The 16,386-nt window shown below is 47.2% G+C and overlaps 1 protein-coding gene across 1 annotated transcript in view; it reads right to left on the bottom strand.

The window, feature by feature from the left end:
• The window catches only part of NIPAL3 (NIPA like domain containing 3), a 47,671-nt gene that overhangs the window by 28,345 nt on the left and 2,940 nt on the right, over positions 1 to 16,386 (bottom strand). Inside the window, exons 2-3 of the mRNA XM_069479553.1 lie at positions 15,926 to 16,273; positions 813 to 881 (exon numbers count right to left, since the gene is read on the bottom strand). Coding sequence (XP_069335654.1) covers positions 813 to 881; positions 15,926 to 16,018 — 162 coding nt within the window. The 5' untranslated portion in view covers positions 16,019 to 16,273. The remainder of the gene's footprint in view (positions 1 to 812; positions 882 to 15,925; positions 16,274 to 16,386) is intronic.

Raw genomic sequence — 16,386 nt, 5'->3', positions numbered from 1 at the left:
GTGCCATGGGATTTATGGTGTCAGCAGGTGGCAAGTCTTCGTTCGGGTTTCCCAGCAGCAGTCCCTAGGACAAAGGCTCGGGAGCAGTTTGGGAGTCGTTTGTTTGGGAGATGATTCCCGGAGGCACAGATTAGAGAGGGAGAAAGTGAGGCAGGGAATGGACAAGAACCAGTGAAGGGTGCATTAATGAGTGAAATAGTCCCGTGGGCAACTGGGGCTCAGCCTCACTGGGAGCTCTCTGAAAACACCTGTGAAATTCACCCCAGCATCACTCTGCCAGAGGACAGGAGCCCGGGGCATCTAGCCAATGACTCCAGTGGAGTCAATAGCCCCTGCCCCAACACGCAGCCCAGCTGCTCCCCGGAGCCACTATGAGCCGCTCCTCAAGCCACCAACTTGCTACAAAACACACCGGCTTGGGAACTCAGATAGGCCAAGGGGATTAGGAGCGGGCGCTTATCTACAGTGGCGGCTACAGGGCAGCCCCAGCGACTTTTAAGTAATGGACAGTGCTGTAATCAGAGGTGTGACAAAACTATGACAATTCTGGCAGCCTTGTGGCAAGGCAAACAGGAGAGGATGAGATCAGAGCCAGGAGGCCAGTTAGGAGGCCACTGCACAGCCAGAGGAGAGAGGGGAAGACCAGGCTAGGAGGGTAAGTGTGGGAATGGAGGGGGGCTCTGAATCAAGAGAGATTCTGGAATAGCCCATAAGATACTGTCCCTAGTACAGCCCAGGGATGGAGTAGGTAAGGCCCCACAGACAGGTGGCAGCTGGATCTGTCCTAGACAGTGCTGGAGACTGAAACTTACCTGGAGGTTAAGGGCAATGCTGACCACAAGGTGCCCAAAAATCGCCAAGAGGGCGCCGATCAAATTTTCCTGTAAGGAAAGTCCACAGGAGCAGATGTGAGTTGGGCCTAAGCCAAGGGGCCCCAGGACACATTTGACACCCAAACTGTTTGCTGTCCCAAAACAAAACCAGGAAAACAATATCCATCACAAAGCCACACCCAGATCCTCGACTGGAATTTTACTACCCACAATCTGGTTGTTTTGCTTTTGCTGGTTTGCAAAACACTGCTCTGAGTTGGACACTTCCAGAAAACACCATCCAGGCCTGGTCACGATGACCTGACAAGGCCTAAACCTGCTCTGCTAGTCCCTTTAATGTACTGACTTGCCACCATGTTGTGCGGAAAAGCGACATTCGGGAATCAGAATTTACAAGAGAAATACAGGCAGGGATACTTTTGCTACCTTAACAATGTTTCCGTGAACTCTCTCAACTGGCCAACTTGCTTTGGGCATTTTCAATTATTTAATTTATAAAAAGTTAATTTACATCACCTTACAAGTAAGGTTCAGAGTGCTTGGCATGGAATTTTTTTTAAACTTTGTAAAATGATTATCAAACATATAATCCTGTAGAATAATTAGGAAATGCAAGTAAATAAAAAGAATAACAACACAATAGAAAAGTCACCTATAATTCTATAACCCAGAGATAATTACTATAATCATTTTGGTTCTTATTCCTGCAAACTTTTTCCTGTTCATAAATTTAGACATCAATGGAAATATTAGTTTACCTTATAAAAATAAAGTTACAATCTGTTTTATAACCTGTTTTTTTTTTTTTTTTTTGAGACAGAGTCTCACTCTGTTGCCTGGGCTAGAGTGCCGTGGCGTCAGCCTAGCTCACAGCAACCTCAAACTCCTGGGCTCAAGCGATCCTCCTGCCTCAGCCTCCCGAGTAGCTGGGACTACAGGCATGCACCACCATGCCCGGCTAATTTTTTCTATATATATATTTTTAGTAGAGACGGGGTCTCGCTCTTGCTCAGGCTGGTCTCGAACTCCTGAGCTCAAACAATCCGCCTGCCTCGGCCTCCCAGAGTGCTAGGATTACAGGCGTGAGCCACCATGCCGGCCTATAACCTGTTTTTTTAACTTAACATATTGTGAACACATTCCCCTGGCAGGCATATCTAATTTATCATTTTTAATAAATGTCAAATAACTCATTGTTTGGATGTGTCATATTTTATATTATTGCTTTGCTATTATTGGATATTTAGGCTGTTTCCTGCTTTCTGAAACCATGCTGTGATTGAATATCCTAGTACACACAGTTTTGTGCATTTGTGTGGATTAGTTCCTGGAGGTAAATTCTTAGAAGTGGAATTGCTGGGTTGAAATGTACTTAAGCCCAGCATTTAAGTCACACACATCATGGCCCTGACACACTTGCTAGCACTGTTCTACCATAAAACGCCAAAGGAACTCTCTGTGGTAGCCAAATAGTAATCCTCTCTTCCCGGGATGTGCCCTTCCCAGCTCCTCCTTTGCTCATGTGGTTCATCCGCCTGGCTGCCCTCCCTGGTGAAATCCTGCCCATTCTTTAAGGTGTGGGCCAGGCCCCAGGGACTCAGCGGCGATCAAGGCAAACACAGTCCCCACTCTCGGTGTTCAATCCATCTGCACAGACACAACTAGCAAGCTGCCTCACAGTGGCCGGCGTTGCCTCCTCAGGACAGAGGCAGCAGTAAGGGCGAGGTCAACCTTCCCTCTCCTGGAATGCACCATGCTTAGAACACAAGTCTTCCCGGAGAGGAGGCAGTTGGCCAGGGTGAGGGCAGGAGGAGGGAGAAAGAGGCCTGCTGACTGAAATCCCCATGGGGGCTGTCCCTCACTTCTCCCCCGCAAGGCACAGGTGATGTAGCATAAGGGAAAGACCCTGAGCTGGGAGCCCGGAGACCCTGGTTCTAGTCCTAGCTGAAACCTGAGATAAGTCACCTCCCCTGGTCAGGCTGTGTGTCCCCTGCCTGGAAAAGGTAAGTGCTGGAAACCGACTGACTCAGTTCACACACGGCTAGATAGAACAGAGCCACCTGAGAGCAGAAACTGTGTCCTTCCTATAGGATCACAGCATCTCAGAGTCAGTGGAGACCAACCAGGCCAGGGTCTCCCTAACTGGGTTCCCAGAGATGTTAATGTATAAATGAGGTTCCAAGGCAAAAAAACAAAAAAAAACCCCACCATGTAGTTAAATGAGCTCGGGAAAAACCACTGCATCGTCGACCCACTGCTTGGAGACCCACAGAGCAGACGTTGGAGGCTCTCAGGAGCTTCTCCTTGTCTAACTCAGGTTTCTCAGCTATTTGGATCCAGAGCTCTTAATCTGGAACCCAGCCATTGGCATCTGTAGTAGACATCTATGATTCTCACCCGACTGATATTTTAATCACCTTCCTCCTCTTCTGGCAATAGCACCCTGATTTTGCTGGGGACGACTGCTTCCCCCCCCCTCTTCTCACTGGACACAGTCTTGTTGGAAGTGTCATTCAAAGTGCTCCATCCTCCCCCAGACAAGGATGGGCCTATGACCCCAGCTTGATCCAAGCCAGGTAGGTCAGAAACTCTCTTCCTGGGATCCAAATCTTGGACTGAGAAACAGAGAGGCTGAAGAAAGGCTGGCTCACTTTGGCCCCAGGCAAGGCCTGGACAGATCATTAGTTCCTGCTCCTTGGACCCTGGAGCCATCCTGGTTCCTGTCCTTCCTGAAGCTGGGAGCAGCCCCACCGTCTTTTGTTTAAGGGCTGCTTTCTATTACTTGCAACCAAAAAGCCTAATAGAATCAACACTACATGAAATGCAGTTTGGGAGCATGTTTATGATTAGCCTAATTTCTTATAAACATGAATGGTGTTTTTTCCTCCCCTTTCTTAGAGGCATGGCTTGGTGGACAAAGAAGGCTGTTTTTACTTTTTAAAAAAAAAATATTAATATATTTGTTATTAAAGTAACAAATTCACAAATCTAGGTTTTTTGAAATAAAATCTTATAACATAACTAATTCTTATAAATCTAACAAATTACACTTATGAATATAATAAACCTTAATTTCTCTTAAATGTTCTAATGCTGCTCACATACAATGTTATAACTTTCCATTTAAAAAGTCAATTACAGGAATTCTGCTTCCAGGAAGATGGAGTAGACATGTTTTTCCCCATTCGTCCTGCTACACACAACTAAAACCACGGACCTCACATATAAAACAAACATAAGACTCTGGAAGGTGGAGAGAAGGTGGCAGACAGGCTAGAAACCTGGGATCTGAGGAACAACATGGTGGTGGGTTTCCTGGGTTTTCTTTTTGCCTCATGCATCCCTGCCTTGGAGCTGAAGGAGCCATTTCTGTACCTGGAAATACCAACAGGTACAGAAAAAAAGCCCTGCATTCTCTAGCCAAAGGATCACAAGATGGGCTGCTGAACAAGAAAAAAATTTTAGACAATAACCACTCTTCTACAAACACAAGAGAAAAAAAAAAACAAAAAAAATATGGCGCCAGCATAGGCTGAGGAGAAATCACAGACTCCTACCCTTTCAAGCAGTAACAAGGCACCTGTATGGTCTGTGTCCCCCAAAATTCATATGTTGAAGTCCTAACCCACAAGGTGATATTGGGAGGTGGTGTCTTTGGGAGGTGACTGGGACATGAGGGTGGAGTTCTCATGAGTGGGATTAGGACTCTTATAAAAAAGAGGCTCCAGAGAGACCAGTCCCCCCTTCCACCATGGGAGGACACAGCGAGAAGGCGCCATCTATGAGAAACAGGGCCCTCACCAGACACTGAATCTGTCGGTGCCTTTGATCTTGGACCTTGCAGCTTTCAGAACTGGGAGAGATTAATTTGTTTATTAGCTACCCAGCTTATGGTATTTCGCTATAGCGGCCCAAATGGACTAAGATGGCACCCCAAATCCCCTGCTAGGACTACCGAGAAGGCCAAGCAGGGAGCCAGTGGCCACTGACAAGCCATCTCCCTCCCACGGTATCACTGGAGACCACAAGGGGAGCCTGGACTTTTATCTTTGATGCACAAACGTTTTTAATTTTGATGAAGTCTAATTCATTTATTGCTTTCTTTTATTGTTCATGCTTTTGGTGTCATATTTTAAAACTGTTGCCTAATCCAAGGTCACAAAAATTTACACCTATATTTATTTTCAAGAATTTTATAGCTTTGGCTCTTTGATCCATTTTGGGTTAATTTTTGTGCATGGTATGAGGTGGGAGTATAACTTCATTCATGCATTTACATGTGGTTAAGAGTATCTAACAGTATTTAAAAATCTCAGTATTTGAATGTGCCAGAAATTACATACTTTGCAAATATTTAAACTCGTAATGAAAAATTTTAGAACTAAAAGAATGTGTGAGGAACAAGTTTGAGAGCCCAGAAGAAAGCCCTGCATTAAGTGTGGCCCTTGTGGAGGGTACAGAGCGAGGACTTCAGCCTCCAGGTGGGGAGAGACCAGGCAGTGGCAGGGGCGTGAGCCCAGTAGCTCAGTTAACCAATGCCAGTGAGGAGGAGCGGCGGTCAAAGACAGTTAACTGGCAGCAATTCTACAGGAACTGCCTTGGGCAGGTAGGGGACAACAGGACTCTGGTTCTGGCTCCCAAGGACACACCAAGGGTGCTCTGTTCCCTTTATGGGAGACTAAGGAGAGCTGGAGACAGGCTCCAGGAGTTGTGTGGAAACTGGAACCCTGAGCCATGGCTGCTCAGAGGACACCGGGGGGCCACACAGCTGCAGGTCCAAGGGTGGCCTGGCGGGATTTGCTCCTCTAAGACTCGGTTTCTCCCTCTTCTGCTAGTTGAGATGACAGCACCTGCCTCTCAGCGCTGTCCTGGGGACTTCCTGAGACAATTTGGAGAAAGCACTTACCTCAGTACTTAGAAGCAGGGTGAACCATATGAAACTGCCAATATTCAACCACTTCTGACCTACAGAAATGGTAGTTTCATATGGTTCAACCTATGACTGGTAGCTGCTATTTTACTTTTTTTTTTTTTTTTTTATTTTACTTTTTTAATAATTTTTATTTCAAAATACTAGAGGGTACAACTGTTCTTATTACATGGATGAAGTGTATAATGTCGAAGTCAGGGCTTTTAGTGTACCTGTCACCAGAACAGCGTCCACTGTCCCGGACAGGTAAGTTTTTATCCCTCACCCCCCTGCCATCCTGCCATTTTATTTTTTCCCCAAGAGACCAAGCTGGCCTCTGACGAGATGTTCACTAAATCCACAGGGATTCAGTCTGCGATGTGTCAACAGCTCCTCACCAGCGGAAGTAAGAGCTGCAGGGGAGAGAGAAGCCGGCCGCTGCGGCCACACAGAGGCCACACAGACACGACAGGTTAACGCTATTTCAGAGAGGGGACAGGGAGGGGTGGGATCTAGAAGTGAAAACTGTAAATCTCACAAGGATAAACCAATCTAAGCGGCCAAAATACTCGAGGGTAAAAGGTTAAGGCCAAGGAAAAACTTCCCCTTTGCCCTCTGAAGGTTCATTGAAAAATCAACTGACAAACAGGAGGAAGGCGTATAAATTTATCTGATCATAGTTTTACACGACACGGGAACCTTCAGAGTGAAGACCCAAAGACAGAGGAAACTGTCCGTCTTTATGTTTAGGTTCAAAGTACAGTCAGCCATGTAGAAATATGATTGGACATACAGGTATGATCTGATGCTAACAGACTGAGTGGGGAGACCCAGAAAGGCCTGTCTGTCTGGATTCTTCTTGGCCTGAGCAGCATTCCTTCCTTCTGAGCGTGGGCAGGACCCTCTCCGGCATGGGGGTCTTATGACTTACAATCACACAACGGTCGGTCAGATAATTTCTTGATGGCCAGTTTTTACACAGAAAGATAGGGGGAAAATTCGAGTAGTATTTTCAGGTTTTATGGCTTTGGGGAAGAAGGGTTCTGGTTTCCATGCCCCGCCTTTGGGAAGACAAAGTGGGTTCTATGGTTAGCCTTGGGGGAGGATGAGGGGCCAGAGACAGGAGGGCAGGAGAAGGTCAGAGAGAAATTTTTGCTTCCGAGGCTTTCGTTTTGGGGTATCATTTTCTGAGCCCCAACAGTTACTATGATGATAAAGGCTGATATTGACAGACACACCTCTCCTCTTCTTAGGGCTGCAAACAACCCTGCGGGGTGGGTGGCACCTAAGTTGGAAGGATTTTACAGACGGGCAAAGTAAGGCTCAGAGAAGTGAAATAACCTGCCGAAGGTACAGACAGGAGGATTTGACGCTAGAAGTCTGACTTCTGGGGGCCGGGTGAGGTGGCTCACGCCTGTAATCCTAGCACTCTCCGAGGCTGAGGCGGGAGGATCGCTCGAGGTCAGGAATTCAAGACCAGCCTGAGCAAGAGTGAGACCCCCGTCTCTACTAAAAATAGAAATAAATTAGCTGGAAAGCTAAAAATACATAGAGAAAAATTAGCCGGGCATGGTGGCGCATGCCTGTAGTCCCAGCTACTCGGGAGGCTGAGGCAGGAGGATCGCTTGAGCCCAGGAGTTTGAGGTTGCTGTGAGCTAGGCTGATGCCACGGCACTCTAGCCCGGGCAACAGAGTGAGACTCTGTCTCAAAAAAAAAAAAAAAAAAAAAGAACTCTGACTTCTGGCCTCCTAAAGCTAGTCACCCTCCAGACTGCTCCATTGTGCTCTGTAAGGTGCCCTTCAAAGATGACAAAGTCAATTAGGAAAAAAACACCACCGCCTTGTAAGTGCTCCCACTAACAACACAGGCAGCTGAGGTCTCTTTCAAAAGCCACTACCACAAGCATATTAAACTCCACATATAATAACAGGGTACAGACAGACATGATTGGTAACAGCGTGATACAACTCCTGCCCTTCCATCTAAGCGTTTCAAAGGGCTTCATCAACACTAATTATGCCCCCGAGCCCTTGTGAAGTGGTGACTGGCTCAATTTCCTAAGCATTTAAAGTCAGGCAAAGAAGCTGCCACTGGCCAGGGTTACGCAGTTGACCACACACCTATTAGGCGCCGCCAGTGCCCGGCCCTGGGCCATCCAGAGGTGAGCGCTCCTTACAGCCCGCTCCTCCGACTGGAAACTGTAGATGGGGCGTCCAGTTCTGCTGCGGGGATGGCAGGGAAGGGCGGTGCCTGGCCCGCTCCCACCTCCAGACCTCGCTGGCAGCTTTCTGAAGTCACCGTGCTCCTCTTTTTAATGTAGAACCACCCTGGGTGTTTTCCCTGGGGTTACAGAGGGTGGTGTGTTCCTAAGTCCACACGCACAGTTAACCCAGAATGGGGATCCCCCTTCGGATCAGTGACTCTGTCCCTTAAGCAGAGAAAAGGTGCAGACTGGACCACACGGTTCCCAGCTGAGGGGCAGGTGTGGGGACTGTCTTGTGGTAGCCTCTCTGGTCCTTGAGTGACTCCACCTGCACCACCAGATCAGGCTGATTCTTCTGAGGTGACACCTAAGCAGGTTCCCACCTGTTCCAGAATCACCGGGCACAGGCTAGGTCTCAGTCCGCACCGTCAACTGAGGTGAGGGACGGGAGGAGGGAGGCAGACACCTCAACAGGACTGTTCCCGGTGGAGACCCGTTAATGGAGAAGCCAAAGACTCCGCCAAAGTCACAGAGCTTGAGAGTGGCAGGGCCAGAGCCAAAAACAGGTGTCCCCACACCACTCTGGTCCCAGTATTTCACGGCTGAGGAAGCAGGAGGCCTCCCAACTATCAGGGGCCTTATGATTAGCGTAACCATATATTGTCCAAATTGGGACACTTTGAGAATGAAAGAGGACTCTTAACATACACGGACACAGGCACAAACCGAAACTATGGTCGCTCTACTCATGGTGCTGTCTCTGAACGGGGAGTCACAGGCGAGGGAAGAGGGCCGGGGGACAGCTACGTGCAGACAGCAGGAGTTCAGACTCAGCTCAGACTAGTCATGGCTCCAGAAGGCCCAGATATCAAAGGGAGGGGGCGGCGAACCCCAAAGCACGCCGCTCTCTGCTTCGGCTTCCCAGCGTGGGCTCTGAGGACAGCAGAGCTGGGCTGGGGTCCTGCCTCTGCCACTTACTGCTGCGTGACTTCAGGGAATCAGCTTAACTCTGAGCCTCAGCTTCCACATCTGAAAAATGAAGCTGACTGTAAACCCCAGAGGATTGTGTTATTAACAAATGAAATAAAGCACAGGGTGAAATGTCATCAGACAGGGGATAAATTCTGAACAATTCTAGCTGATATTATGCTTCATTCTTGTTTTTTTTTTGAGACAGAGTCTCACTCTGTTGCCCTGAGTGAGTGCCATGGCGTCAGCCTAGCTCACAGCAACCTCAAACTCCTGGGCTTAAGCAATCCTTCTGTCTCAGCCTCCCAAGCAGCTGAGACTACAGGTGTGTGCCACCATGCCCGGCTAATTTTTCTATTTTTCTGTAAAGACAGGGTCTCACGCTTGCTCAGGCTAGTCTTGAACTCCTGGCCTCAAGTGATCCTCCTGCCTCAGCCTCCCTAAGTGCTAGGATTATAGGTGTGAGCCATCACGCCCAGCCTACTATGGTTCATTTTTATGATCATCATTACCACTAGCAACAGCTCTAAGGGCCCTTCTGTTTCTGATAGTCTCTAATCCAAGAATTGATCTTTGACCACCTACAACTCTGAAAGAAAATAAAAGTGTGCCCAGAAAAGCAGCCAGAGGTCAGAGGCAGGAAATCTTGGTGAATATTGGTATCCAAGTGAAACCTCAGCGCAGAGCTGCCGTTCCTAAGGTCTGCTTTACATCTGTCAACAACAGCCTCTATTTAAACACCACGGTGCCAAGACTCGTCATCACCTGCTATTTAAACTGGTCTCCCACAATCCCCTGGACTCCGACCTGCAAACACGTAAGCACAGATTCCTGCATCCTGGCTTGCTCGGAGGACAGCTCACATTCAAATGCAAGGGATGCATCAGTCTGGCTGGCCAGGCTCTGCTACACCTGTAACCTGGCTTCAGGCCAGCTCCCCGACACTCACCTTCTCCTGCAGGTGAGGCAATACCTCCCCTGTGATTGTCATTTCCACACTTAATAACTAGTGTCAGGGAGCAAAAAGGGCATCAGAGTGCTTGGCACAACCTAGGCAGCAACATAGGCATACAGTCAAAAACCTAGGCAGTGCATAGACTTAATTGGAATCCCAGCTTTACTACATATTGACTGTGTGGCCTTGGGCAAGTTAATTAACCTCTCTGTGCCAGTTTCTTCACATCTAAAAGGGGGCTATAATAGTACCTGCCTCATGGGGCTTTGGTGAGGATTAACACAGTTCCTGTCATATAGTGAACACTAAATATATGTTAGCTTCTATTGTTATTATGACTACAATAGTAATTGTTAGTTGGCTATGGAAGTGTAGATAAGGGACCTATATTTTATTGCAAGGAAGACTGACAAAGGCTTCATGGAAAAGCTGACACTTGAGCTGAAAGGCTGGGTAGGATTTCCACAGACAGAAACAGGGGATGGTGCAGGGAGCTTTAGTTTTCTCACCTGTGTATTCAGGCCATCCTCTAACTACCCTATAGGATGGATTTAAAACCGACCTGCAGAGGGGTTACATGACTTTCCCCAAGTTATAATGCTAGAAACAAAGAGAACCAGGATTTGAAGCCAGGTCTGATTCCAAAGCCTACGATTCCAAAGCATGAGGAGGGGAAGCTGTCTCTGTCTTCTTTGATTTTCTTAAGGCTATTTGGGCTGCAAGGAAGAAGAACTCATTTTAGAGAAGCTGAAGTAAAAAGGGAAATTATTACAAGGCTGCAAGGTAGCTCATGAAACCCAGGAGCAGGGAGGGCAGTGGGGCCTAGAGGGTGCTGGAATTCATTCCACCTCAATTCTTATGCTCCCTGGGAGAGTCACCATAACTTATTTATCTTTTTGCTCTGGCATGAAGATATTCTATGAAGTATTTCTATTTTTGTACCAAATTCTGCCTTAAGGGGTAGATACTGTAGAATGTATCTTCTCCACCTCCCTCCTATTCTGTAAGCTAGGAAAGATATATAGCAATTCTCTATATAGCTCCCACCCCACCCAGCACAAGCATGGATATTGCAGGTGCTGCAATAAAATACCTATTTGCTACATAGAAGAAATTGAGGCCTGACTCTTCCAGGCTGAGGCAAAGCATCCATGGTGTCAGGGTCCTGCTGGGAGCTGCCTCCTGGGCAGCTCAGCCTGTGGGTCTCTCTTTAGCAGAGCACCCTCCCCAACAACCAGAATTCATACCTTGCCAGCTAGGGCACAGGGGAGGCTGCAAGTCAAAGGCAAATTGCTTGCTCCTGACTTCATCCTGCTGACTAAGCCTGACCTTGGGTCTCCCAATATTTGCCTTGTCCCAAAGATAAGAGATGCTTTGGGGGCAGCCTGCCCAGCCCACATGACCACTTTTCTCTGAGAGCTGCCCATAATGGTAGAGCCCCAGAAACCGTGTTTGCTGGTTGCCCCACCCCTGGCCATCAACAACTGGACCATGTAGACACCTGACCCATGCTGGGCCACTCAGGTCTTCTCTCTTTTGAAAGGTGGCATAAGTTCCAGCACCCTCTAAGCCCCACTGCCCTCCCTGCTCCTGGGTTTCATGAGCTACCCTGTAGCTTTGTAATAATTTCCCCTTTTACTTCAGCTTCTCTAAAATGAGTTTTTATTCCTTGCAACTAAAATAGCCTTAAGAAAATCGAAGAGGACAGAGACAGCTTCTCCTCAGAAATCCCTCTCCCCATCCCCAAGCGGAACTAACCACATCTCCCCTTCTACTCAGCGAACCTTCATCTGTTCCTCCTGGTGAGCCCGTGGCATTTCTGAGTCAAGAGTCCCCTGCACGCCTAGCACACGGTCAGGCACCGGGTGAGGTGCTTTTTCATTGACTCACACAGCCGTGGGAGGGAAGGAAGTTTCACTACCACCATTCTACAGATGAGGCAGCAGGAGCTCTGGGTGGCTGAGCCCTATGTCCCAGGTCACTTAGCTATGAAGAAGCACAGTAGGCATTGGACCCAGATCATCTTCTCTTTATCAGCTTTGGCCAGCTCACAATCCTGCGCTCATATGCCAGTCCCTGACCTCAATTCTTATTCTCCTTGGGAGAGTCACCATGACTTATTTATCTTTTTGCTCTGGCATGAAGATATTCCATGCTAAGCAACTGAATTGAATTTGTGATTAAAACAGAAACTTACTAGAAATCTCATCAGGGAGGGCGATCTGTGTTTTCTTAGATTCTACATTTGTCTATTTGGCAACCATTCATCACAGGGCCAATTGTATTAACTATGTTTTCTTAGGTTTTTATTCTCTATGCTCTGCTATTTGTGGCCTCATTGAATGGGGAGAAATTGCCCCTCCCAGGGGCAATTCTTAGAAACAGCAAAGGAGCATGCCTGTCATATGCTAACAGACCAATCCAGAGCCTACACCTACAACCATCTCCTTCATTCAAACTCTCTAGGCATCAGACAATCCAGAGTTATTCAAATTAGTCAATCCCGAACTGTGTGCCTCATCCTATCTTGCCTTTCCCATGGAAAGCACACTAAAGGCTCTGGTCTAGGCTCTTCTCTCACTTCCTCTGCCTCCTGCCTGATCGGCCTGATCGACTTTGGTGCTACGAGTGTGGCCATCGGCGGCATGGCGTGCCCCACCCTCTCAGGAAATGTAGGTAATAAAATCTCCTTCAATGGCCTTAGCCGTATATGCTGTCACTCGGTCATCTCCATAAATTAAGACTTGGGCACCATTCAGAGAGAACAGCTTCTATCATGACATCATAAATGCTGTAGACTCTGAATATCAAAAAGCAGAATGGAATGTTCTGGTTGCTTCACAGAATGAAAGCACTCAGCACCTTCAAGACGTAAGGCCTTGGTGTTGCTCACTCAGGCTGATCAAGGGCTCCTGAAACTCCTCTGAAGTCAGGACTGTGCCACTATTGATGTGTTTTCTGACTTGACAGGAGGCTGGTTACCCCTGAGGGGAGGGAAGTGGCCAGCAGGGGCCACAAGGAGATTTTGGGTTACTAGCGACGTTCTGTTTCTTGATTTGGGTACTAGTTACAAGTGTGTACTCTCCTAATTAAAATTTAACATCTATTGCTCATGATTTGTACACTTTTCTGTCTGTATCAAAGTATGCTGTACTTTGATAAAAAAGCTAATTAAGAAAAATTTTCTGACTTAAAACCCTGCTCTATGTTGAATAAGGCACTGTGAAGCACAGGGGCATCTATAAACACGGAACAGCAACACTGCTTCCTTGAGAAGACTTTGTTCTGCTCACTGTGAATATCAGTGATGACTAAGACGTCGTGGCCTGAGATCTTGATTTCTCAGAGTTGGGGGTGGAGAAGGAAACTTAGTAGATCATCTGGTCTAGAAATTCCCACACCTGGCTGGTTGTCTGATTACCTGAAGAGGTTTTATGAAGTGTCTCACCTAAATGTGCTAAACCACAATTTGCAAGGGAGTTGAGATGAAGGGGTTAAAGGGTGAAGGCAGGGGGAGATGAGTCCAGGGCCTAGAAATCTGTATATTTCAGAGCTCCCCAGATATTTCGGGAGATAAGCTAGGATTGGGGACCATCCATGAACTCTACCCCTTCATTTTACAGAGACAGAAAGGGAGGCACAGAGAAGGAACAAGACTTGCCCAAGATCACACAGCCAAGGGTGACAGAGCTGGGCCAAGAACCCAGGTTTCCCAGTTCTTTTGTCTGATACTTTTCCTATCACAGCTGTAGAAGAACAGAGTAGCCACACAGGGAGGGGAAACAACAGAAGATCAAGGAGCAAGATGCTAATGATGAGAACATGCCACCTTGGCCCTGAAACCGATCTGACTTTGGACATGAGCTACCAGGTCCTCCTTGGTAAGGCAGAGTCTTCTGTGAACGTCAGAGTCAATTCTTGCTCTAGAATGAGTCTAATTCCAGACAAATTTTCATAATTTCCACACACGTTTAGTCTGCCTGTGTGGTCAGTTGGAACTAAAATGATGAAATCTGTTTACTGATCCCCAGTGGGGTGTGGTGTAGCAGGGTGAGCACAGGCTGAGGAGCCAGTGCAGGGAGAGGCAGGGCAGTGCAGTGGTTAGGATCGTGGGTCCCATGGGCAATGTGACCTGTATGTAAATTCTGGTTGCACAACTTACTAGCCATCACAGAACCTCTCTCAGTTTCCCCATCTCTACAGTGGGGATAAAGATGCGGATGGCAAGCACTTGAGAAACACTGGCCATTATGTGTGAGTCATGGTTCTAAGTGCTTCACGTAGATGAAGTCATTTAATCCTCACAACCACTAGGAGGCAGGTGCTATTATTATCCTATTTTACAGATGAGGAAATCTGTACCGATTTTAGAGTGCTCCTGTGAAAGTTATCCGAGAAAAGGCATGCGAAGAACTTAGCACAGTAGCTGGGATTGAATAAATGATTGAGAAATATTAGTCATTGTTGTTATCATAATTATTACCTAGAACTAGTAATAGTTCTAGCTCTGCCTCTCAACTTGCTACCTGATAATATGTCTCTTCCTATCTCTCAGCCTCACTTTCCCAATTCACAAAATGAGAGGGTTCCACGAGGTGACCTCTAAGGTCTCCTTCAGGGCTAAGATATTAGCGGTCTCTGATTGAGTCATAAAAATGATTTTCAATAAATCCAAGCCTTCAGATGCTACATTGATAGGTATTTAGAAACAATTAGACATTAAAACCCCTATTTTTAGGCCGGGCGTGGTGGCTCACGCCTGTAATCCTAGCACTCTGGGAGGCCGAGGTGGGCGGATCGTTTGAGCTCAGGAGTTCGAGACCAGCCTGAGCAAGAGCGAGACCCCATCTCTACTAAAAATAGAAAGAAATTATATGGACAGCTAAAAATATATATAGAAAAAATTAGCCGGGCATGGTGGTGCATGCCTGTAGTCCCAGCTACTCGGGAGGCTGAGATAGGAGGATCCCTTGAGCTCAGGAGTTTGAGGTTGCTGTGAGCTAGGCTGACGCCATGGCACTCACTCTAGCCTGGGCAACAGAGTGAGACTCTGTCTCAAAAAAAAAAAAAAAAAAAAAAACCCTATTTTTAAAAAGGTTCACTCCCTTTGACCTGTTCATTATACCTACATGACTATATCTAAGGAAATTATCAGAGACGAGCACAAAGATTTGCACTCTGGGATGTCATTGATTATAGCCACCCCAGATTAGAAACAACCTAAATATCCAACAAGGGACCTGTTGAGCAAATTTTGATACGGCAGCACAGCAGATGATTGGGCCATCATTTAAAAAGCATGCTTTCAGCCAGGCGAGGTGGCTCACGCCTGTAATCCTAGCACTCTGGGAGGCCAAGGCGGGAGGATTGCTTGAGGTCAGGAGTTTGAGACCAGCCTGAGCAAGAGCAAGATTCTGTCTCTACCAAAAAAATAGAAAGAAATTATCTGGACACCTAAAAATATATAGAAAAACTTAGCTGGGCATGGTGGCGCATGCCTCTAGTCCCAGCTACTTGGGAGGCTGAGGCAGAAGGATCGCTTAAGCCCAGGAGTTTGAGGTTGCTGTGAGCTAGGCTGACACCATGGCTCTCTAGCCAGGGCAAAAAGAGCGAGACTCTGTCTCCAAAAAACAAAAAAAAGCATGCTTTCAATCACCACTCAGTGACACGGGGAAATACTCCACAAGTCGGGTTAAGTGAAACAACCAAGATACAAAACTTTATGTACAACGTGACCTCAAATTTATAACACCAGAAAAAGACAAGAAGGAGATATACTGAAATATGAACAGAGATCGTCTCCAGTAATGGAGTAGGTAATTTTTAAAAAATTGAATCTTCTAAGTGATCAATTAAAAAATGGAATCTTCTATTTTTATGTATTTTAATGAGCATTTCTTTTCTTTTGATCACGTTTCCCTGTACCTATGGAGGGCCTGCCCGTTTCTGCCAGTGATAGGCACGCATACCCTGGACATATCTGTTAGCTAATGGGGCAGTGTGTTACTTTCTTGTTAGAAAAATAGGAAATTCCAAAACCAATAAAAGCCCTTGCCTTGTAGGAGAAGGAGCCCTCGCTCATGGAGCCGGTGCTGCTGGTGGGCGGGAGCTGCTGCAGCTGCAGGGTGGCGCTGTGGGCTCCGTCCATGGTGGCCTAGTGGCACATCCCCACCGGGCCGGCGGAGGAACTGGAGCTGCTGCTAAGCTGGGCCCAGGCCAGAAGCCATCTTTCCTCGTGGGGTTCACCTCCCTCCAGCAGCCATCTCTGCTCCCTCGCGCTGGAAGAGCACTTCGAGACTCTTCGGGCTGATTTACAGCTTTCTCAGCTTCACTCAGAAGTGCCAACTTCTGTGTCTCTCCCAAGCAGGCAGACAAGGGTAGGTTTTCCGATTCTGGCGGTACTCTAGGATGGTGGAGAGGCACATTAAAAATGCATGAACAATAGAACATGGAGCCCAGCTGTATTACCCGAGAAGCGAATACTATCAGGATAAAACATAACTGGCCATGAGAAGT

This window comes from Eulemur rufifrons, chromosome 8 (assembly GCF_041146395.1).
Source record: "Eulemur rufifrons isolate Redbay chromosome 8, OSU_ERuf_1, whole genome shotgun sequence".
In the NCBI taxonomy this organism is placed as follows: Eukaryota; Metazoa; Chordata; class Mammalia; order Primates; family Lemuridae; genus Eulemur; species Eulemur rufifrons.
The sequence above is the reverse complement of the archived record's forward strand: the minus strand, read 5'-3'. Positions and strand labels throughout refer to the sequence as shown.